The 23,887-nt window shown below is 29.6% G+C and overlaps 3 protein-coding genes across 3 annotated transcripts in view; all 3 read right to left on the reverse strand.

Annotated features, from left to right (window-relative positions):
• The window catches only part of LOC126833808 (zinc finger protein 271-like), a 47,388-nt gene extending 33,764 nt beyond the window's left edge, over nucleotides 1-13,624 (reverse strand). Inside the window, exons 1-6 of the mRNA XM_050565353.1 lie at nucleotides 13,417-13,624; nucleotides 12,360-12,575; nucleotides 11,697-11,972; nucleotides 11,122-11,337; nucleotides 10,428-10,697; nucleotides 9,193-10,150 (exon numbers count right to left, since the gene is read on the reverse strand). Of these exons, the coding sequence (XP_050421310.1) occupies nucleotides 9,193-10,150; nucleotides 10,428-10,697; nucleotides 11,122-11,337; nucleotides 11,697-11,972; nucleotides 12,360-12,535 (1,896 nt within the window). The 5' untranslated portion in view covers nucleotides 12,536-12,575; nucleotides 13,417-13,624. The remainder of the gene's footprint in view (nucleotides 1-9,192; nucleotides 10,151-10,427; nucleotides 10,698-11,121; nucleotides 11,338-11,696; nucleotides 11,973-12,359; nucleotides 12,576-13,416) is intronic.
• On the reverse strand, nucleotides 2,870-4,433 carry LOC126833812 (acrosin-like). The gene is made up of 4 exons (XM_050565367.1): nucleotides 4,225-4,433; nucleotides 3,811-3,855; nucleotides 3,281-3,337; nucleotides 2,870-3,081 (listed from the first exon to the last, which is right to left on the reverse strand). The coding sequence occupies exons 1-4, from the start codon at nucleotides 4,328-4,330 to the stop codon at nucleotides 3,065-3,067; spliced, it is 225 nt and encodes a 74-aa protein (XP_050421324.1). The 5' UTR covers nucleotides 4,331-4,433; the 3' UTR covers nucleotides 2,870-3,064.
• A 2,336-nt stretch (nucleotides 13,625-15,960) lies between the features above and the next one.
• Nucleotides 15,961-23,473, reverse strand: LOC126833810 (zinc finger protein OZF-like). Its single transcript, XM_050565365.1, has 4 exons — nucleotides 21,115-23,473; nucleotides 19,673-19,811; nucleotides 18,853-19,128; nucleotides 15,961-17,116 (listed from the first exon to the last, which is right to left on the reverse strand). Exons 2-4 carry the CDS (start codon nucleotides 19,780-19,782, stop codon nucleotides 16,000-16,002), a joined length of 1,503 nt encoding a protein of 500 aa, XP_050421322.1. The 5' UTR covers nucleotides 19,783-19,811; nucleotides 21,115-23,473; the 3' UTR covers nucleotides 15,961-15,999.
• Nucleotides 23,474-23,887: the final 414 nt, after the last annotated feature.

Below are 23,887 nucleotides of genomic sequence, written 5' to 3' on the forward strand. Positions count from 1 at the left end.
GCTTGTACAGTAAGTGATAACTGCGGCGGCCGCGATGGCAGGCTGTAGGTATAAATCAGTGAAGATAAATATTTTAGCGCGCGGGCTCGAGGCTAAATTTTTAAATGTCAAATTGATCTCACAAATATAAGGTTGTAAGAATTAAATATATTCACTAGAACAAAAGTTATTTTCTTTTGTCGAATCATTGTATATATACCCTGGGTATATTAATATGGTATATATATTTTTTAATACTTGTTCAATGCATCATTTAAAATTCATTTTTGATGTTGTTGATATAAATAATAAATATTTCAAAATACAGTCATTTTTTTCAAATGGAAATAATAAAATAACTAAAAATTCTTTTTTAAATTGTGCTACTTTCGTGCTTTGTAATGTAAATTTTGTTATCAAGATTTAAATTAGTGGGCTCTTAGAAGCGTTCTAGTAAGAATAGGAACATATCTATTGTCTACAAATTTTGTTCAAATCTACAAGATTAAAGATGGAAAATAAGGCATTCGTAAAGTTTTTAATTCCGTTAGTTTTAGCATATTTACACGATGGAAGTGTCTGCAAGAGCGACATTGGAACAAATAAACATGCTCAAAAAGGTTAAAAAAATGGATCATTGGCAAGATATGTGGTTCATTCCTGAAGGTAAATTTGTACTTATTGTTTTTTACATTGTTTTTACGAATATTATAATTGTGTGTGTGTGTTTATTAACTTTTGAGTAACTTTTCTTTTACTTAATTTAAAAGTGTTACCTTTTCTGCCGTCGATTTTAAGTGTGTGTGTGTGTTTAACGATTCGTGTATCAAAGTGCGTATACGACAAGATACAATTAAAGCTGAAGTGTTCAGACAACATTTGTCTGAAATATTTAAACCTCACTCTGATATAGCTAATCCAGATCACTTTAATAATGTTAATACATTTCAAAACTCTTCTATGCCACTATTTCTCCCAGAAAAGTATTTCTTTATGAAAAATGTATATATTTTTTTTGTCGAATCCCAGTTTTCATTAAAATTATTTTTATACAGATATAATATTATCACATAACATACTAATACAACGGATGCTACTTTACACCTTTAGTCATTTAACTATAGTGCCTTCATATATTTTACCATTAATAGTTTATGCATTTAACTTACGTTATAAATTTGATTTCTATCTTATGTTTACACAAAAGCCATCGATTTATTTTCTTACATTATAATATACCTACAGTATTTTACAACTAGGTATTTGTATAGTTTTATTTTTTCTTATCAAAAACATGTTGATTTTTATAACATCTGTTGCCATCTAAAATAATGACAAAGAACTGTAGGTATCCTACAGTTTTAAGTTTTAACATTACATTACAAAAACTGCTAATAAAACAAGTTGTTTTTAGAAGCATTACGTTTTATTATTTGTGTACTTTGATGTTAGAACTAATTATTTCCTTTCTTTGTAGTACTCTGATTTTACAATAATTATAGATGAATTTTTAAATAGTAATATCAAATCATGAATAAACAAAAAATACAAATAAAATCTAATCTAAAATTGTATTTTAAATACTATTTTCTTAAGTTATAATATACAGTATTTTTCAACAATTAATTTACATAACCCTGTTTGAAAAGGATTTAGTCTAACGTGCCGATTTTTTATTGGATAAATTAAATATTGTATTCTGTGTTGTAGCCACTGACCACAGTACAATACTCAAAATAACTCGAAATACAAAGCTAAAATATCATGCCCTCTAGTTATATTATAAAAATAATTATGATTCACATTTTGTATGTTACTAGACATCTTATATTATTATAATCTAGTTAATACATTTTAGCGTCATTGTGTTTATACGTTCAGATTCCCTTATTATCTTATATAACATAATGTACGTCCAAAAGCACTTGTTTTCTCAAAAAGCTATAATAAATGTATCAAACATGTTAATGTAAAATATGGCTGCTCATATTATGTTAAAACTTAAGCTATATAATAACAACATGTATTTGTCATTTGTTTATATTGCAACAGTCATTGCGAAAATTATGGTATTTTATATACGAATAACGTATAGTTATAAGAACACAAATATTAACCAAAAATTAAAAATTAAATTTTTATTTTATGTAAATCATAAAAGTCGGGGGGGGGGGGGGGTTATGAGATCTCAAGCACATCTCTTACGTACTTAAATTGTGTAAAATAAAAGTATATTTTTATGATTACATATTTTTTAATATAATATATTTGGGTATGTATTGTTTTTACAATGTAAACTTTAACTATGTGGCTATTGCTTATCATGTATATTTGAAGTGATTTTTTTTCTAGCCCTCTTTTTTTTATTTCTACCTCGTCCTGCATGTAATTATATGTCTTAAGTGGTGAAACAATATTAATTAATAAAGACATTTTAACCGACAATACAAGTTGAATATATGAGATATTAATGATTAGACATTTATGGGTGTTCGCTATAATAATTTTCAAATCAAGGTATAACTATTTCGTATGTTAGTTAGGATGTATAAATTCAATATATATTTGTGTGTATTTTTATTCCTCCAGAAAAACCTCAAACTCTACCAAATCCAAACAAATCCGAAAAAATTTCACTTCAGCTGCGCGTCTCGCTACAGCTTTTATTTTTAAAATATTATTAATAGCCGCAGAATCAAAGGTTGTTGGATGAATTTTAGCAAACACAATTTTTTATACTATTCAATATTTATATAGCTTATAGCTTATAAAAAGTAAATAGTTAAAATTAATTAAAATAAGAGGAGGAAGCAGAATTCGGAATAGATTATATTATAAATAACAAATTTTCTTATTCGGAGAATATTATTTTTATTGGTAGACAGGTGTATGTAATAGACATAATGTAATTTATATGATAGGGAACAAAAAATGTTATTTGGAATGTTATTAAAAAAATTTAAGGTTGAAACATAAAAATGATAAACTAAGATGAACATTTTACAATATACACATATTAGTTAGCATATGTATTTTCAAAATGTGGCACAGATCTTGGATACTGCAGCTTTGTTGGTAAATTTAACTATCGTCGATTTCCAGCTAAAAAAAAAAATAATAATAAAAGTAAATTATTAAACTTTTATTGAAAATAATATAAAAGTTGCTAGTATCTATGCAAATCACAAAAAAAATATAATACCATCCAACTTGCAGTCATTTGAAAAACCAATGATAAAATTACATATTAAATTACACTTTTATACCCTTTATAAGTTTTTTTAAAGTCTCAAAAACTTACCAGGCGGTTGTGGTGGTGCTGGTGGTGGTGGTGGTGGTGGATTTATATGTGCTATTACTGAAACACCAAGTAAATAACTCAAATACTTGTTATTTGAATTTATTTTTTAATTTTCAAGTACCTATATTGGTATAATCATTTTTAGTTGTTGGTCTAAAGTGTTTACATTTGTTAGCTAAAAAATAATATTTTTTAAACAAAATTTTGCATCAAAGTGAATAACATACGAGTAGTACTTTTCACACTAGTGTTGTTAAATGTATAGGCTACACTGACTAAGTTAAATTCAAAACCTACAGTTAATTTAGTATTATAAAGCACTAGTAGTTATTAACAATGACTACAGTGTCCGTAATAATATTTAATTTACTGATATTGCAGTGTTATTTTTTGTTTAATAACAATGCAAGCCTTTTTTATCATTATGCTCCTAGGGTTTCATATATATTTTTAAAAAATTTTAAGCCCGTTATTGTATTTATTTTAGTTGAATACAGCTAAAAGGTTTTATTAAAGTCTCAAAAACTTACCACCCGGAAGTGGTGGGTGTCCCATTCGTAATGGTGGAGCTGGAGCTGAAACACAGACAAAATAACTTAAATACTTGTTTTTCCATTTTTGGTTGTTTATCTAAAGCGTTTAAATTTGTTAGCCACAAATTATATTTTTTTAACAATTTTTCAACTAGAAGTACAATTCTATATAATAATATGCTTATGAACATGATAAACTTATTTTTATTATCAACAATGTAATACATTAGTAACATTTTATACACATTTTCAGATTTATTGAAATTAATATTAAAACTCGTGGTATCTTTGCAAAGCACAAAAACTGATATTATCATCCAACTTACGGACATTTTAAAAACGAATAATAAAAAAGTATATTTAATTTTACTTTTGAAATTTTTTTAAGTTATAGCAGTCTCAAAAACTTACGGGTATTAGATTGCGTATGTTCAGGACGACCTGAAATACCTGCATACGCTAAAATGATAACGCAAAACAATGTTGTTAAAAACAAATATATGCTATTAAATTTCATTTTTCAATTAGATATAATCCAATGGTATATTAAAGATAGAAAATTTAAAACGCCAAATAAAATATTGATTTTTGGATTTACAGTTTAAGTAAAACACAAAGATTGTAGAAGACTATACTAGAACAACAGTACGTTTGCAGCTTATGTTATATAGAGAGATATGTGCTGCACAAGATTTGAAAATGTTTGTCTTTGTTGTTTAATATGAAAACGTTTTATTATTTGAACAATACACGCGCACGATATTTTCAACTATAAGGTCTTAAAATTACATTTATATAAAAAAAATAATATCATCACCCGGGATGGTGGGATGAGGGTGAGGTATAAATGTAATTAAAATTTAGGGCTACTGTTGTGAATTCGTGGCATGATGATGTAGGATCTCTAGAGATAAGGTTTACTGTAGCTATATAACGCATATAATTTGAAAAATATTTTTTTTCATTCACTAGTTGATTACGATAAATGGTACAGACGATACATATTATGTATTTTAGGATTTATAGGAAAATATAAACAATTGTCACTATCCATAACACGTAAGTCGTATCAAGTAACGTAGCCAGAAATTTGTGCACCCCAGATTCAGTATATAGCCATAGAAATCCTTCTAAAAGATAGATAGTTGAATCTTTTGTTTACACAAAAGCTAACGACAAATTTACTATTACAATTTGAACACAACCAAAAAAATGTATTTCCCAAAAAACAAGTTGTACGTAGGTAACAAAATATTTTTGTAAGTATTGTTATTGGTTTTTACATAAAATTTATATTCGCTATATTTTTAGAAAAATATAGTGCAAATTCAAACATTATTTTGTAAATTATATTATAGCACAAGTTTAATACGTTAAAAGAATAATTCTAAAACTATTACTACCAATTAACATCGAACTTAGTTTATATTTTTACAATTATTTCTAAATTTTTATAATATTATTACAATGTAATTTGTTTCCCCCCTGAATAGATTTTGCTACATAAAGAGCTTCTTAGAGTGAAACAAAACTGTATGTATCCGAATATTTCACAACGTTTGTTGTAATGTAAACAAATGACGAATGTCTGTTGGTATCATAAAGATTTAACTTTATTATTGCTCTTTTAAAAAAACAAGTTGATTTCATATTTTGTTTCGTCGTTTGTGTACTTAGGTGTTTATTTTTCTAAAATCACTGTAACAATGTAAAAAAATGAAAAATCTTTAAAATTTACCACATTGAACAATGCCATATTTTACAAAAAAAAGTAGTTTGGTTTTTGGTCGAAAACAAGTTTCCAATAAAATTATTTTTATATAGCTATAATATAATCACATAACATATTAATAAAACTTATGCTACATAACAAATTTTGTTATATAACTATAGTGCCTTTATCTATTTAATCATTAATATTTTATGCATTCATCTTACATTTTAAATTTGATTTCTATCTTATGTTTACACAAAAGCTATAGATTTAATTTTCTTACATTATAATATACAGTATTTTACAACTATTTGAATAGTTTCATATTTGTCTTATCAAAAACAAGTTGTTTTTCACAACATCTGTTGCCATGTAAATCAATGATCAAGAAATGAAGATATCATACATTTTTAAGTTTTAATAATCCACATTACAAAAACTACTATTGTTTTTTTCGAAAACAAGTTGTTTTTGAAAGTATTGCGTTTATTATTTGTGTACTTAAAATGTTAGAACTATTTATTTTCTTGCGTTGTAGAACCCTGATTTTACAACAATTATAGATAAAAAAATTTAATGTAATTATCCAATACTTATTAGTTATTATCCCCAACTAATACAGATTCCTAAGCACCTTGAATAAACAAAGAATACAAATAAAATCTATCTATCAGCTAACATATTATTAATATCTAATATAAAATGAAATGGGAGTACAAATGTATACTGAAAGTGATAAGAACACTATAACAAAAAAGACTATCAATGCCAATTAGTAGATCGTAAAAATATTAAACATCGATAAAAGCACATTGTAAAGGTGATGACGTAATTAAACAACTTAAACTTGTACTTTTAGTATTAGGGAATTCAGTTAGGGATGATCGTCTGTTATGAAGAGTTTATTCGTTAACAGGGTCAACACATATTATATAATTTACTGCTATAATTGATGTATTATACTATGTATTGTATGTATAATACATCATAGATGTATACAACTTTTAAACAACATTTTGTTTTAATAATTGATAACACTGTTAAGTTTTACATATATGGGTGTTTGCTACAATTATTGTAACATCAAGGTTATATCCTTGATCTATTGTGATAGGGTAATATTATGATAATGCCTTAGGAAGATAAAAAACCCATATGTTTCAATATTTATTGTTATTGGTGAATAAAACTTAATTAATTCGTATGCAAGATGGGAAGTATTATTTAAATTTATATACATATATTCGTGTGTATTTGTATTCCTCCTGAAAAGCCTTATATTCCATCAAATCCAAACAAATCCAAAAGAAGTTTCAATTCAGCTTCGCGTCTCGCAACAGCTATTATTTTTAAATTACTACTAATAATCGCAGCATCAAAGGCTATTAGTTGAAATTTGGCAAACACATTTTTCTATTCTACTCAATATTCATAAAGCTTATTCATTTCCTCAATTTATTTTATAGTATGAAAACAGGACTTAATGTTGAATTTATAAAATATAATAATTGGTAAAGTTAGTAAATATGAATTTAACAGGCAAATTCAAAACTATATGTTTTTCCTTTTAAATTTGGTCAATTGTAATATACATTTTTATAACATGTTTTTTCTCGAAACTACCATGCATAGCTTTTGTAGGTAGTATATGCGTTTTATCATGGTTTTTGTTTCGTATTTTGTTCTTGAACTGAGTAGATAATAATACTTTAAAAAAAACATAATATAATAAAAAATACATTACCTTACGTGGGTTATTTTAAATATTGTCTATATTATTATAAACCGCAATAGCGTTACAAGAAAAACATGACTTAACTTTTTGTAGATAATATCTTTTACTATATAAAATTATAGGCTAAAATGTTTAGACATTAGCGGATACACTAACTGACTTTTGAAATAAATAAATAGTTCCAATTACTGTGATCTAAAATGGGTTTTAATATAATTAATAGTACAAAATGTTTACAAACTCGATGTTAAAGTTTCAACTAACAGACAAAACAAAATTTAGAAGTCCGTGTAATGCATAGAAAGAACTGTTAAAATATTAGTGTATAAAACCAGCATACAACGAACTTAAAATAATCATATTTTAACTCCACATGCAATGTATGAATTTAGAAAGTCCACTCGCACACACACTGAAATGACGCAATAGCAATATTTGCTATGGAGTAATAATCAAAATGAATGATAAGTTTACATTTGTAAATTTGTTATACCAAATAAATTGAAATAATTGATTCGACTTAACGCATCTCCATAGATATTTTATAATAAAGAAATAAAACAAAATAAAGGAATAAAAGCAAATAGTTTGAGTAGATGAGATAATAAAATATAACTTTACTTATTCTGTGAGTATTATACAACTATTCTAATATTCAAATCTTAAAAAATAATATATATACATTTATAATTATTAAAACATCAAAATCCTACCGTACAAGAAATAAAATAGGTCAAACATTTAAATACAAAAACAACTGCAAAACAAAATATGTTAAGAAAAACAGCTCGTTTTCGATAAAAAAAATAATAATAAAACCATAAAAATTGTTTTTATAGAATACAAAAAATCTTATAATATTCAAAGTATATTTTGTTTTATCATTGACACATGTGTCGAATTTAATAATTTCAATGATTTACAAAAATCCAAAATTCAGATTTATAATCTGTTTTTTATATCGGCATAGACAACCATAACCTAGCAATATAGTTCTATACCAAAGGACGAGAAAAAAATTTAATAACTTAAATTTTTACTTCTGAAAAAAAAAAGTATGGCAAATAATTGAGTAAATTATATAAACATTATGAATAAAACAGATTAACTAATTATTTAATAAACTTTTCCTCTCCCAAAGTATCACTTAAAATTTGTGCTTGGTCCAGTATTAAAAAAGCTACAGTGAACCGACACAAAAAAAGCTCACATCCTAATAAAACCAATGGCCACTCAGCTAAGAAATCGTACTGGAAATAAGTAAACGAAAAAAAAATAATATGGAAAATAGCTGGCTAAACGTGTAATAGCGCGTAACCTTTCTCAATGTGTTTTACTCAATTACTGTTCGTTTAGAAAAAAACAAAATGCAAGTATTCTGAATTTCAGTTATAATATAGAATATATCAAGAAAAAATAATTAATAATTTAAATTACCACCCGACATACAAATACAATGATTAAAAAATACTTATATTCATTACTTAACTAATTACTTAATAACATATAAAAATACATTTTATGTAGGTCTTATAAAAAAAAAATTCTGTAAGAGTTTACAGAATATAATACCACAAATAATTTTTTACAAATATGATTAAATCATAGATATTGTTATTTTCGACAGCATGCACGCGTTTGTGTTGTGTGAGGCTCAATATTCGAGAAAATGACTTTAGGCATACATCTCATTTTTAGGCTTTTTACCAGTGTGAACAAGTTTGTGAACTGTGAGTTTGTCCTTTCGAGAAAATGACTTTAGGCATACATCACATTCGTAGGGCTTTTCACCTGTATGCACGCGTTCATGTTTTGTCAGATCACATTTGCTAGGAAATGACTTTAAGCAAACTGCACAATTGTAGGGCTTCTCACCAGTGTGTAAGCGTTGGTGTATTGTGAGGTGTGCATTTTGAGAAAATGACTTTAGACATACATCACATTCGTAGGGCTTTTCACCAGTGTGCAAGCGTTTGTGTATTGTGAGGTGTGCATTTTGAGAAAATGACTTTAGACATACATCACATTCGTAGGGCTTTTCACCAGTGTGCAAGCGTTTGTGTATTGTGAGGTGTGCATTTTGAGAAAATGACTTTAGACATACATCACATTCGTAGGGCTTTTCACCAGTGTGCAAGCGTTTGTGTATTGTGAGGTGTGCATTTATAGAAAATGATTTTAAACAAATGGCACATTTGTAAGGCTTATCACCTGTATGTACGCGTTCATGATACGTGAGGGTCGATTTTTGAGAAAATGATGTTAGGCACACTACACATTTATAGGGCTTTTCTCCAGTGTGAACCCGTTCATGAAGTGCGAGTAAGTCCTTTCGATGAAATGAAATTAGGCATTCATCACATTGGTAAGGCTTTTCACCAGTGTGTACGCGTTCATGTTTTTTGAGGCTGGATTTACAAGTAAATGATTTTAAACATACGTCACAATGGAAGGGCTTTTTACCGTTGTGCACGCGTTTGTGTTCTATGAGGTTGTTCTTTCGAGAAAATGACTTTAGGCATACATCACATTCGTAGGGCTTTTCACCTGTATGCACCCGTTCATGTTTTGTGAGACTCCATTTTTCAGTAAATGACTTTAGGCAAATATCACATTTGTAGGGCTTTTCACTTGTATGCACGCGTTCATGTATTGTCAGATCACATTTTCGAGTAAATGACTTTAAGCACACTGCACAATTGTAGGGCTTCTCACCAGTGTGTAAGCGTTGGTGTATTGTGAGGCTCGATTTATGAGAAAATGATGTTAGGCACACTGCACATTTGTACGGCCTTTTTCCAGTGTGTACGTGTTGGACTTTTGGGAGGATGGATGTTGTAGAAGACCCTTCGATTATTTTCTTCGCTTCAGTACTCGTTCCATTAACACTACAGCAAAAATTAATTATTACTATTATACATTTTATTGTTAATAAAACTAATTAGTTTAAATTTATAGGTAAATAACTCTTTGTTTTTTATTTTATTTTATTTTAAATCTATTGGAATCATAAACGTTAAAAATGTTTATTTACATTTTTATAAATTGTTATCTGTCATTTAGACAGTAACTATTTAAATAATATGTGACAAAATAATAACTAATTTTTATCTTAACGACAATAAAATTACAATTGTATAATAATAAAATAATAGTTTGCCGTACCCAAATTTATTTTTGGAAACATGTTTTCTAGTGACATTTTGGATTATTGAGTATGACCTATGTGCTTGAGTAATGTGTTGGGCCACTTTTCTTTTGGTAGCAAACAACATGTTACATATATCGCAGACAAATTTATGTACTTTGTCCAAATCGTGGTTCATCGTTTGCATGTTATAAAGATTATGTTTATAAACTTCTATTACAGTCTCAAAACGACATCCATTCACCAAATCTACTTCAACTTCCGTTTCATTGCACGTTTCTCCGATACTAAAAACAAATAAAAAAACAATATATTTTATAACTGGTAAAATAAAAAATATATGCTAACAGCAATATACCTTTTTGTACATTTTAGCCAAGTTCTTTTAAATCTCACACATCATATTAATAAAATGTTTAAAGTACATATAAAAATACCAAACTAACTTACTGTACAATACAATTTAAGCCTAGTGTATCTCAAAATAATTAATTGTGGCAAAACTAATTTAAAAAATATAACCATCTACTTAAGGGAACTTCAAGGATACACAGTGCAACAAAGACGGGTGAAACATTACTGTTTCGTATCAGAAAATGTTTCTTTATCTAAAAGTCACAAACGCCTAGTAATTCGACATAGAATGTCAATTCAAAATTTAATCACGTTATTATTTCTTATTAACAAAATTTATATTAAAATTCACATTACTTATACACATTTCCACAAACTGTTTTTTGAGATTCTTTATAAGTCGTGGGACTATCCTTGTATGATTTTCCAGTGTAATTAAGATTTGTTCTTTTATCAGAAGCAATGGTAAGCTGCTCTATCGACTGACTATTTTCTTCTAATTTAATTGTGGTCGTATAGTAATCATCATCCATTTTATTTTGGATTTTTGATTTGTTTCTCGCTACAGGGACTCTAAAAAACAAAGCATATTTTAAATACTTGAGACAAGAACTCATAATTGATTTTTAAAAAATAACTATAAGCCGAAATTAAACACATTAAAAAAAATATGTATATAAATAAATATATGTACTTATATATATTCTACAGAAAACATACAATATATAATATATATACATATAAAATTCATACATATATTTGGAGAACAGAGTTAAAAAGGTGGTAAGTAAGATGCAAAGTACAAATAACTACTTAGTAAATTTATTTTATTTATGCACCTATATGCACAAACACTTTTAATATATGCATTAAACATTTTTTACCAAATTAAAAAAAATATATTTGTATCCTAAAAGAATAACTTTCTGTACCTGAATTTATTTTGGACAATTGGTTTTCCATTGACATATTGTGCCATTGAGTGTACACTATGCGATTGACTTAAGTGTCGGGCCACTCTTCTTTTAGTAAAAAATGACATATTACAAACATCACAGACAAATGTACGTATTTCTTCTAAATCATTGCTCGTCGTTTGAACATCGAAAACATTATATTTTTCAAATTCTATAACGGATTCAAAACAATGTCCAAACTCAAAGTCTACTTCAATTTTAACAATTGTACCATTGCACGTTTCTCCGACGCTAAAAACAAACAATTTTAAATATTTTATAGCTGATAAAAAGATTAACAAATACTCGCTAAACATTAGGTTGTAGGTATTACTTTAAATTGGTTTAAAAGAAATCGTGCAACAGCTGTTGTACAATAACATTTTAATCTACTGAAATTTTAAATATTTTATTATGAGAAAACTGATTTTAAAAGTATACTCACCTACTTATGGGAATTTCATAGTTACTATATTATGTAACAAAGTCAAGTCAAACATTACTGTTTTGTATTCAAAAATATTTGTTTAATAATTTATCTATTTAAAAACCCCTTATTATTTGCCAAGGACTGCTAATTCAAATCTTAATCACATTATAATTTCTTTTTAATAAAATGTATATTAAAATTGAAATTACTTGCACGCATCTCCACCGATTGTTTTTTGAGGTTCTATGTTTGTCATCGGACTACACTTGTATAATTTTTCAGTATTATTTAAATTGGTTCTTTCATCAGAAACATTGGTAAGCTGCTCTATCGACTGACTATCTTCTTCTAATTTGATTGTGGTCGTGTCGTTATCATTGTCCATTTTACTTTTATTGGTGTGTTTCTCGCTCGCTACAATAACTCTAAAAAACAAAGCATATTTAAAATATTTGAGACAAAAACTTACTATCTAATTAAAAAAAATTATTATAGGCTAAGATTTAACACGCTTAAAAAAATGTATATATACAAGATATTGTTTTCTGTAGGAAATAATATTCTGCCTTGTTACATTCATCTTTCATTTTAATTTGTAATCTTGGTTAGTTTCGCGCTAAAAGAATTTTATAAAAACAAAACACTTTAAAAAATTGCAACAAAACTTATGATTTATCATTAAATTACTATAGCCTGAGTCTTATAATTTTTAAATAAAATACTAGTCTAACTAAGACAAAAAATATAAATAAACATAGTCGTAACTGTTTTTGTTCACAATATGAAGTACTATTATTTTCACTTCGCATTTTCGCAATTATAATTTTCTTTATTTCCTTCCAAACAGAATTTAATAAAAAAAGATAATAGAATTGTAAACATATAAATACAAATATTAACATTAATTAAACCGTTGCTACGATGACAAACGCCACTTGACTTTTGCCATCCCTCTGATTGATTATAATCTTCTTGGTTTTATACGCAAAACAGAGAAATTGGCAAAAAGATATCACAGTATAGATTGTTAACAAAGAAATAAGGTGATTGATGGACATAATATAGGGTGTTAAACTACTTATCAAGTATCAAATCTACAGCAGTTGATAGTGATTCTCACTCTACGAGTCTAAAATGTATGTATGCAAGAATCGTTTAGACTGTTTTAAAAATCACTATCGGACTTGTATACTATGTAGTATATTAATCAATTCATTAGAACAAATGAAACGATAAAAATCAACCAAAACGTTACTCAATACTTACTGGTACACGGCTACAAAAACGTTAGTCGGAGCTCCAAGGCCCTGAACTCAAAACGACAGGTGTGAAATCTTAAATCACACGCCTAATACATACAATTTAAACTTCTTTTTTATATAAAAACACAAGATTATATAATGATTCTTATTTAAAAAAATAAATAATAAATCCACCTTGATGTTGACAGTATACAATCAAACTGACAGTACTCTGTGTATAAATTGATAAAGATGTTTGCATTAAATTGCATCATTGACAATAAACTGATAGTAGAGCGAGAGGTCTGCGGATCAATATCGTTAAAAAGAGACAGAGAGAGTTGTTAGGTATGACATGGAAGAAATAATATCACGGCAAATAGTAATATGATAATACCGGATAAGGACATTTTTCATAATGTTAAATAATTTGATTTAATATAAATATTGAATTTTAATTATTGTTCTCGTCGTGGTTTATCAATGCATGATTCGTTCCTGCAAAACGACGACCGAAATATATGCGGCGATGTCCAGTTTAATGTTTCACAGCAAGCAATTGACGATATTTTTGAGTATAATCAAGCTGTAATATATATATATATATATATATATTGCTCAAAGCTAAGAAAACATATTATTTGTAATAAATGCACAGCAGCTTTAGTTTGAAGTCATAGTGAACCAAGGTCGCTAATAAGTATAAAAACCCGCGGTGGTTTAATCAATCCATCAATAGATAATATCATATAATTATGTAAAGTTGGTGAGTGCTTTTAAAATTTATAAAAATTAACTTTCAACAATACCCAATAATTTAATACATTTTTTTAATTATAAAAGCCCCCTCCCAGATTAATTTAAACAATATTTTCCTATCACTAAAAAAAACACATTTTAAATCAAGACCCAATTAATCACCATTTACTGCAACTAACTCATTTAGTATTTCAAAGCTATTTTAGAATCTGGGTCCATTATTACATATTAGGTCAGCCTAGAAATCGAATAAGATCCCATTTAACAAAAACAATCCATTTTAAAAATCAATATAATTTATTATTACCTATAATTATATTTTATTATTATAATTACCTATTATTAATTATTATTCTTATTTGTATTATTATTAAACTTAGTGATTTTTTTTTTATATTTAGTACATATTAGGTACAACTACCTAATATGAAAAAGAAACAAAAAAGGTACAGATTTAACAATAGGTACCTAGTCAATTTGTTTAAACTTAGATGCAGATCTGTGAAGGATTTTTAATTACAACAAATTAATAACTTAATAACTTTATGTATTATTACTAACAAAGTTGTAAAGAATATTGATATAATATATTAAGTATGTTGTCAAATTATTTACGAATTCAGTATTTAAAAACACATTTTTGAGTTTTTTTTATTAAAGTTATACTCAAATAGGTTTTTAGTATTCAAACTTACAATAAAACTTAAAGTATGTAAAACAATATTTACAACATTTTAGTGTAATGATAATAGTTTACCAACAGTAAATTGTCTCTTCACTTTGTAAAGAAAAACAGTTTTCAAACATACTTACACGTTTAGTATTTTGTATTTAAATATAGGCTTTATGAGATATTAAAGATGACACAATTTGTTTTAAAAGGATACCTCTTTGCCTTGTATGAGTTTACAAATTGTAGCTTATTGTAAAGTTGTTGTTTAGCGACACTCAAAGCTGAATAATTGTTTTACAAAAATTAATTTTATTAACTCATGAGAAGCTTACAACTATATATACATACTTTTTTTCTATTATGCACTAAAATTATATTTAATTTAAAATATCGGCAATGGCAACAAGTTCTTTTTATCAAAATTTTAAATTGGTTTGCTCTTAGAAGCATTCTATTGGAAATAGAAACACATGTTTTGTACAAAAATAGAGGCTATATTATGCGATATTAAAGATCTTAGCCGTGTTTTTATATTTTTTTACAAATTTTAAGGGTGAAGAAGTAGATTTTTCTAACTTTAATTCACCCAAATTAAAAATTAGATAAAATTTATGCTTTGTTAAGTTACTAATTAAAGAGATTAGTCCAGTATTATAAAAGCTAGTGTACACAAAAAAAAATGCTCACAACTTTATAAAACCAATAGCCTTTCAGCTAAATACCTAACTGGAAATAAGTGAACAAAAAATAATGAGATGGAAAATAGTTGGATAACGTGTATTAGCGGGACACCTTTTGGTATTTTATACAAATACTGTTCTTTTAAAAAACATGTAACAACGTAATAAAATGCAAGTATTCTAAATTTTAATTACAATATAGAATATGTCAAGCAAACATAATTAAATATTTAAGTCACCACCTGACATACAAATAAAATTATTACAAATAATAATACGCATTACTTATTTAGTTAATTTATAACATATAAAAATACATTTTATATAGGCCTTATAAAAAAAATTGTAATTGTTTATAGAATATAATAACCCAATTGAATTTTACGAATATAATTGAGTCTTAGATATTGTCACTTGTAGTGATTTTCGCCAGCATGCACGCGTTTGTTGTGTTGTGAAGTTCAAGTGTTGAGAAAAAGATCTTGAGCAGAACATCTCATTTGTAAGGCTTTTCCCCAGAGTGAACGCGTTCATGTATTGTGAGGGTCGATTTAGCAGAAAATAACTTTAGGCATACATCACATTTGTAGGGCTTCTCACCAGTGTGCAAGCGTTTGTGTATTGTGAGGTGTGCATTTTGAGAAAATGATTTTAAACAAATGGCACATTTGTACGGCTTTTCACCAGTGTGCACGCGTTCATGTTTTATTAGGCTCGATCTATTAGAAAATGACTTTAAGCAAACTGCACAATTGTAGGGCTTTTCACCAGTGTGCACGCGTTCATGTTTTGTGAGGCTCGATTTATCAGAAAATGACTTTAGGCATACATCACAATTGTAGGGCTTTTCACCAGTGTGCACGCGTTCATGTTTTGTGAGGCTCGATTTATCAGAAAATGACTTTAGGCATACATCACAATTGTAGGGCTTTTCACCAGTGTGTATACGTTGATGTGTTGTGAGGTGCTCTTTTCGAATAAATGACTTTAAGCACACTGCACAATTGTAGGGCTTTTCACCTGTATGCACGCGTTCATGTATTGTCAGATCACATTTTCGAGTAAATGACTTTAAGCACACTGCACAATTGTAGGGCTTCTCACCAGTGTGTATGCGTTGATGTGTTGTGAGGTGCTCTTTTCGAATAAATGACTTTAAGCACACTGCACAATTGTAGGGCTTCTCACCAGTGTGTATGCGTTGATGTGTTGTGAGGTGCTCTTTTCGAATAAATGACTTTAAGCACACTGCACAATTGTAGGGCTTCTCACCAGTGTGTATGCGTTGATGTGTTGTGAGGTGCTCTTTTTGAGTAAATGACTTTAAGCACACTGCACAATTGTAGGGCTTCTCACCAGTGTGTATGCGTTGATGTGTTGTGAGGTGCTCTTTTTGAGTAAATGACTTTAAGCACACTGCACAATTGTAGGGCTTTTCACCAGTGTGTACCCGTTCATGTGTTGCGAAACTCGATTTATTAGAAAATGACTTTAAGCAAACTACACAATTGTAGGACTTTTCACCATTGTGTGCTCGTTGATGTTTTCTGAGGCTGGATTTTGTAGAAGAACCTTCTATTTTTTTATTCGCTTCATTACTTGTACCATTAACACTAGAACAAAGCATTGTCAAGCAATAAGTATAAAGTTCAAAAACAAATTATTCATATCACAATTTATAAATTATTATTATTATACATTCTATTTTAACTAAGTAAACGTACTGATTGTGCAAAACGATCACCTAGTAAATTTGACTAATAATCCATACAGTTTAAAAATCTACAAGGTGATATCACCCCATCCTTTATGTGTTAAAGACTTGCGAACTTACATTCACACATAGGCGCAACTAGACCTACATTTAAGGGGATGTTATAACTATGTATACCTGACTAATGAATAAAAAGTTCTTACCTTCAATTTTCATACTATTTGATATAATATAAAACATTTAAAAAAAAAATCTTAAATAACAAATTTCAACAGAGTATGAACATTATTACAATTTTATGCGTACAAATCAAGGATTGGGGCTTGAATTTTTAGGAGTGCTAATTTTGAGTCTGAGGGTTGATATATGCGCCTATGCGTTCACAAACTTGCGTTACCCACTGAACTGAAACTGTCGTCTTAAATTTTAAACTTTAGGGTTTAAACGCATAAAGCGACATATTTATTAAAAAAAAATAACTTATTTGATTATTACCCCTCTATTTTACAAATTACAATTTGTTCATTATTTACCGTTAATTTCGAAAATAATGCACACCTTAAAGTTATAACTACTAGTTTAAAGTTATACAAGTGTTTAGATGCAAATTAGACAGTATGTTCTTAATCGAATTGTGACTAATTTAATAATAAGAACGGTATCGCGCTTTCATCAAACAATAAGATTGACAACTGTATACAAAAAATAATGATTGCCTTTACCTGGATTTGTTTTTGATAACTTGTTTTCTAATGCTATTCCGGGATGTCGAGTGATCACTATGCGCCAGAGTAATGTGTCGTGTCACTTTCTTTTTGCTAGCGAATGACATTTTACATACGTCACAGACAAATGTACATATTTCGTCCAAATCGTGATTTGTCGTTGGCGTACCAGAAAGATCATTTTCTTCAATTTCAATTACAGATTCAAAATGATGTCCACTCAAGATGTCCACTTCAACTTTCACTGTGGTTTTGTTGCATGTACTTATGTCACTAAAAACAAAATTAATTTTAAAGCTGAAAAAAAGTATTTAAAAATATCTGTTAAGAATCATGCAGCTTTTGTAAATAATTAAATTAATCTAAAATGTTTTATGTGTCTCGTACATACAATATGCATATCTGTTATTTAATTAAAAGTCAACCTAAATTTGAAACGTAAGACTTTTAGTTTCAGCCGGGTGCTAAAAAGTTAGTGGGGGGTTTTTTTAATCAAATATTACTATTACTGTGATGTATTTAAAAATATTTTATTTTAAGCAAACCTATTTTTTTCAAAAAAATTACCCCTCTATTTTATAAAATACAATATTTTCATTATTTGCCCTTATTTCGAATATAATGTAATCCTTAATATTTAAAAATATTTTATTTTAAGCAAACCTTTTTTTTCAAAAAAATTACCCCTCTATTTTATAAAATACAATATTTTCATTATTTGCCCTTATTTCGAATATAATGTAATCCTTTAAGTTATAACTACTAGTTTAAAATTATATAAGTGTTTAGATGCGAATTAGACAGTATGTTCTTAATCGAATTGTGACTAATTTAATAATAAGAACGGTATCGCGCTTTCATCAAACAATAAGATTGACAACTGTATACAAAAAATAATAAGTGCCTTTACCTGGATTTGGTTTTGATAACTTGTTTTCTAATGCTATTCCGGGATGTCGAGTGATCACTATGTGCCAGAGTAATGTGTCGTGTCACTTTCTTTTTGGTAGCGAATGACATTTTACATACGTCACAGACAAATGTACATATTTCGTCCAAATCGTCATTTATCGTTGGCGTACCAGAAAGATCATTTTCTACATATTCAATTACAGACTCAAAACGATTACCACCCAAAATGTCCACTTCGACCTTAACTATGGTTTTGTTGCACGTACTTATGTCACTAAAAACAAAAAACAAAAAAATAATTAAAAAATATCTGTTAAAAGCTTTTGTACAAATTAGATTTAATTAAAATGCTCTATGTGTCTCGAACATACAATATACATATCTGTTATTCAATTTAAAGTCAATCTAAATTTGAAACGTAAGACTTAAGCTTCAGCCGGATGCTAAAAAGTTAGTGGTTTTTTTTTCTTAAACAATATTAAACACTTTTAAGTCAACAATGAATTAAATTAAATTTTAATTTATAACTTGCAAATGTTTAATTTACTTACTGTCTGGCTTAGTTTTATATTTTAGATATTACCCAGTTCTTTTTTTTTTGAGTTCCGTTAAGTCTATATTATAATTGGGTAAGTGCTAAGAACAAAGTCATTTTATATATTAATTATTAATATATAACAATTTTTCGATGCACATATTTTTTTATTTGTAAAATATTATTATAATAATCATATCCAACCTAACCGAATCATATCCAAATCTTTATCATATTATTTTTTGTAATGTAATTAAAATATTTAATTAAAAAATCATATTACTTATACACATCTCCATCGGATGTTTTCTCAGGGGCTTTGGTAAGCTGCTCTATCGACTGTTTATCTTCATCCTCTATTTTTATCTTAGTCTCCTGAAAATAATTTTCCATTTTAATTTTGATTTTCCGTTGGGTCCTCACTAAAAAAAAATATAAAAAATAAATTAGTAAATTAGATTTAATAAATTTGTAACAAAAACATATGATTTATCTATAAAAAAAATTATAGCCCGAGTTTAAACTCATTTAAAAACCAAAACACAAGATTAGGTTAAATAAAACAACCATAGCCTTAATAATTTTTGTTCAAAATATAACCTACTGTTTTTCTATGCCAAAAAATAAAATTCTGTTTCCATATTCATCTAAATAATAAATTTATATAAAATATTTTTTATTTTCTGGACAATGTAGATTATATTTGTTAAGAAAGAAAATATACTAAGTAACATACAAATATTGATAATAACTTTAATCAAACCATTGGCAATATGATAAACGCTAATTAGCTTTTGCCATCGCACCAATTGATGTTATATTTCTCGTCATAATATCGACTGGCCTATTTAACAACGTAGTATCTCACTTTTCCAATCTTTTACAGAGATAGTAAAATAAACATTTAATTTATTTATTTGTTTTATGACATTTTAAAAACAATTTATTTCTAGTTTGTTTAGATGCCGAAATATACAACCGTTATTGTTAGCGCAAACCATAATATAATAACCTGGAAAGTTGACTAAATTGGTAAAAAGATATCTCACTATAGGTTGTTTAGAAATGATACATAAAACAATGTAAAAAGTATATCATTCATATTTTATTATTACTAATTGTAAATAAAACTCATGATTAACAATAAAATAACAGTTTGACCTATACGGTGTTCCCTACTTATCAACAACAATTGTTTATAATATTAAAAAACAAAATTGCGCAGCTAGCTACCAGTACTAGGTACTATTATTTTTGGCTAACCTCGAAAAAGGCATTACATTTCTGTTTTGTTTTTCTGTAAGTATTCTCATATTTTAATAAATACCTTTATTTGGAATGACTCAAGCTGGTGTTACAAGCTATCAAATGTATGTAATTGAATGAATTACATACAAAATTGTTCTCACAATGTTCTCATTAGGTTCAGTAGTTAGGGTGCAAACTTATCAAACAGATAAAAGTGATTTGTATTAATAAGGCCAATTTCTATAGGAAAAAGGTGTCATCTGCTGCGGCAAACGGTTGTAGTGACTAGAGTTATCGTACCTACGGCCGTTGGTAGTGCTACTTTCTCTAATTCCATGACTTAAAAACGAATGTATGCAAATCGTTAAAAGACCCCCATATTTGAATCAGTAAACTGTAGATAACTACTTGACTTGTAAAAATAAATAAATAACTGTGGCGATATTATAATCAACGTTAATATTACTCGGTACTTACACGTATGACAGCTACGACGATACCGCCAGTAGGGCCTCTGATCGCTAGACCTAAGATAACAGGTGTAAAATCACACACTTTACTTAAACTTTTTTCAACATGTAAACACAAAACGATAGAGCTTTTCAAAAATGCTACAGAGTACAGACCCAGAGTACCGCCGATCACAAATTATGAAATGAACTGTTCAATAACACGTAAACAAAAACTGAGATAACAACCTCGTAATCAGTGTGACCACATTAGTGTGGAAACAATAATTATTATGGAATTCTTTCATATTATAATTATTATAGTATAACATGTACTATGAAGCTGACATCACAGAATAAATGAAACTAATTTAATTTCATTATACTCATTAATTTTAATTTATTCTGTGTACTACTTGATAAAGATGTTTACATGTGCAACAGGCGATAAGTGATAAGTGATATGGTGATAACAGCGATAGCCGCTGTAGGTTAGGTGCAATAGAACAAAGATATTATAGTATATAAAATAAAGGTCTAATATAAATATTATTATATGTGTCTGAATTGTTGTCACGTTAAATCTGGAAATGCGATAAAGTTCAAATATGATAGGTTGTTTTTCAGGCAGGCCAACCAGTTGCAATCAACACATTTTTTATAATATGGACTTTTAGGGATAACAAAATATTATGTGTTTGTTGTTTATGAAATCGTGAACGTTTTTCTTCGCATTTTTCGACGCACCAGTGCAAAGGCAATATATTATATAACATAATGATTTAATTCAACTCTAAAGTGTTTTAGTTTACATTAAGTGTTGTGAGTATTCGAATTCACCAAAGTTACGTTCTGTCATATTATGGACAAAAAATGTTCGGATTATCTAAATTTAATTTTTTTGTATACCTAATTTAAATAATAAAATTATCGCTTTCAATAAACGTGGGCATGTACACAGTTTTGAAACGGTAGTTTTTAAAAAAAAATTTTTTTTTAATCCGAATAATTTGTCAATAGGTATCTGATTTAAGTAGTTAATAAGAATAAATAAATAATTTAAGTAGTTTTTTGATTAAATCTTATTGTATGTTTGTAGTTTTTGTCTCTACTTGCTTAGACTAAGGGGGTAATGTATTAATGTTGTAGTGTTTGTAACTGATACAATAACTGAAAGAAGCGACGGATCGGGTCGTTACTGGAACCGGAAAGCTCGTGCTTGACGATTGACGGGCGGCCGCCGGAACTCCAAAGGGTGCCCGGTGAAGGGTCGGGCGAGCGTAGAGCGGTAGGCGGCGGGGCTGTGGAAGTAACGGGTGTGCGCGCGCGGGCACCTGTCATAAACCATGTCAAAACGTGGCAGTTACGTCACTCTGCGACGAATCGTAGGTTTTCGGTACCAGGATCTCAGGGGCGCGCGCGGTCCGTTACCGCAGGCGGCCGTACGGACCGCGTGGCACGCGGCTAACCCGTTGATCATATCGTGCATACACGGTTGCCACGTTATTATCGCGGCGGGAGAGCCCGACTCGGCTTTTGGCCGGCACGTAGCAAACTGTTGCAAGCCCAGCGCGGTGCCCGGTACCAGGACACCATGTACGTGGCACGCGCACCGGCCGGTTACTGTGGCCGCCGCTCGTCCGCACGCCGGTGTGTGTGCCGCAGCCGCAAACGAAATCAACAACAACAACGGTCGGCGCGGCGGCCGTAGACGACGAGACACGTTCGCCTCGGTCGGTTTTTGTGCGTTGTTGTCCGTCTGACGATCCGAACGGTGATGTAAAATTGTATGGATACAAACAATAATATAAAAACATTAACCGTTTTTTTTTTTGTTATTTGTCGCATCCGGCTTTTTAAAAGGGGCTATGGGTGTGTGTGTGGATTTTCGAGTTTTAAAAATCGGTGTTATTTTCACGAAATGGGAAAACAAAATATGTATGTATGTTATTGGCGCGACACGATGGCGGCGCCTAGCCGGTCGACTGCGGCACGCATACGAAAACGTCCACAACGGGAGAGACGCCGCCGCGGCTCCTGGGTTCCTGGTGGCGCGGCGTTACCGAGGCGTCCAAAATGGATACCGACGGGACGCCGGCGGGAAAATTTTGTCGTCGAGCCGTTTTGCGACGACGCACGGGACGCCGCCGGTTGATGAACGCACGCAATGGCCGATCGCGACGCACAAAACGCGGCCACGTGTGCGTGTGGCCACACGGTCGAAACCGACGGAGGCGAAACGACGGTAATAATATTGCTGTCGTGTAGTTTTTTGGGAAGTTTACAAGACTTATTTTCGAAATAGAAAATCGCACACAAACGTTTACGGCAACAACAATACAGTGACGACGCGCAGTAGAACATATTTTTTTCATTACCGTCATCCGCGTTTGTTTGTTGTTTTGCTCTACTCGTATGGCGAGCGGCGCGGCGGCGGCCGGCGAGGGAAATAACAATAATTATATTATAACGCATGTATATAATATTTTCAACGGGCGCTCGCTCGGCACCACGCACACGTTTCGAGACGGCGCGGCCGCAGTCGGCACATGGTCCCCTGGTACAAAGACCGCCAAATATTCAGCCAGACCGAGGACGTCGGTCGGCCGCCACAGCCGCCGCCACCGAGCGCGACAGCCGCCATCTGTCGGACGACACGCGCGAGACCGACGTTGGCCGTCGCGCCCACAGGTGTCGTTGGCCGTGCCGTCGTGCGATTATTATTATTATTGTTGGGGTTTTGAAAAATATGCTGTTTTTGACAACTTTTGGTCTACTTGAAATCAAAATCTACTCTTTCT

The sequence above is a fragment of the Adelges cooleyi genome, unplaced genomic scaffold (assembly GCF_023614345.1).
Source record: "Adelges cooleyi isolate 19-005CV unplaced genomic scaffold, UGA_ACOO_1.1 ACOO_flye_CR_arks_rails_tigmint_CR_PRNA_2, whole genome shotgun sequence".
NCBI lineage: Eukaryota > Metazoa > Arthropoda > Insecta > Hemiptera > Adelgidae > Adelges > Adelges cooleyi.

Excerpts from the sequence above, each read along its gene's own strand:
- LOC126833812 (XM_050565367.1), bottom strand. The coding sequence starts at position 4,330 with ATGAAATTTAATAGCATATATTTGTTTTTAACAACATTGTTTTGCGTT. Across the intron at positions 3,856-4,224 it reads ACATACGCAATCTAATACCC|CTCCAGCTCCACCATTACGA; the intron begins GTAAGTTTTTGA and ends TCTGTGTTTCAG. Across the intron at positions 3,338-3,810 it reads ACACCCACCACTTCCGGGTG|TAATAGCACATATAAATCCA; the intron begins GTAAGTTTTTGA and ends TTGGTGTTTCAG.
- LOC126833810 (XM_050565365.1), bottom strand. The coding sequence starts at position 19,782 with ATGGAAAATTATTTTCAGGAGACTAAGATAAAAATAGAGGATGAAGAT. Across the intron at positions 19,129-19,672 it reads TCCGATGGAGATGTGTATAA|TGACATAAGTACGTGCAACA; the intron begins GTAATATGATTT and ends TTTTGTTTTTAG. Across the intron at positions 17,117-18,852 it reads GTTATCAAAACCAAATCCAG|TGTTAATGGTACAAGTAATG; the intron begins GTAAAGGCACTT and ends GCTTTGTTCTAG.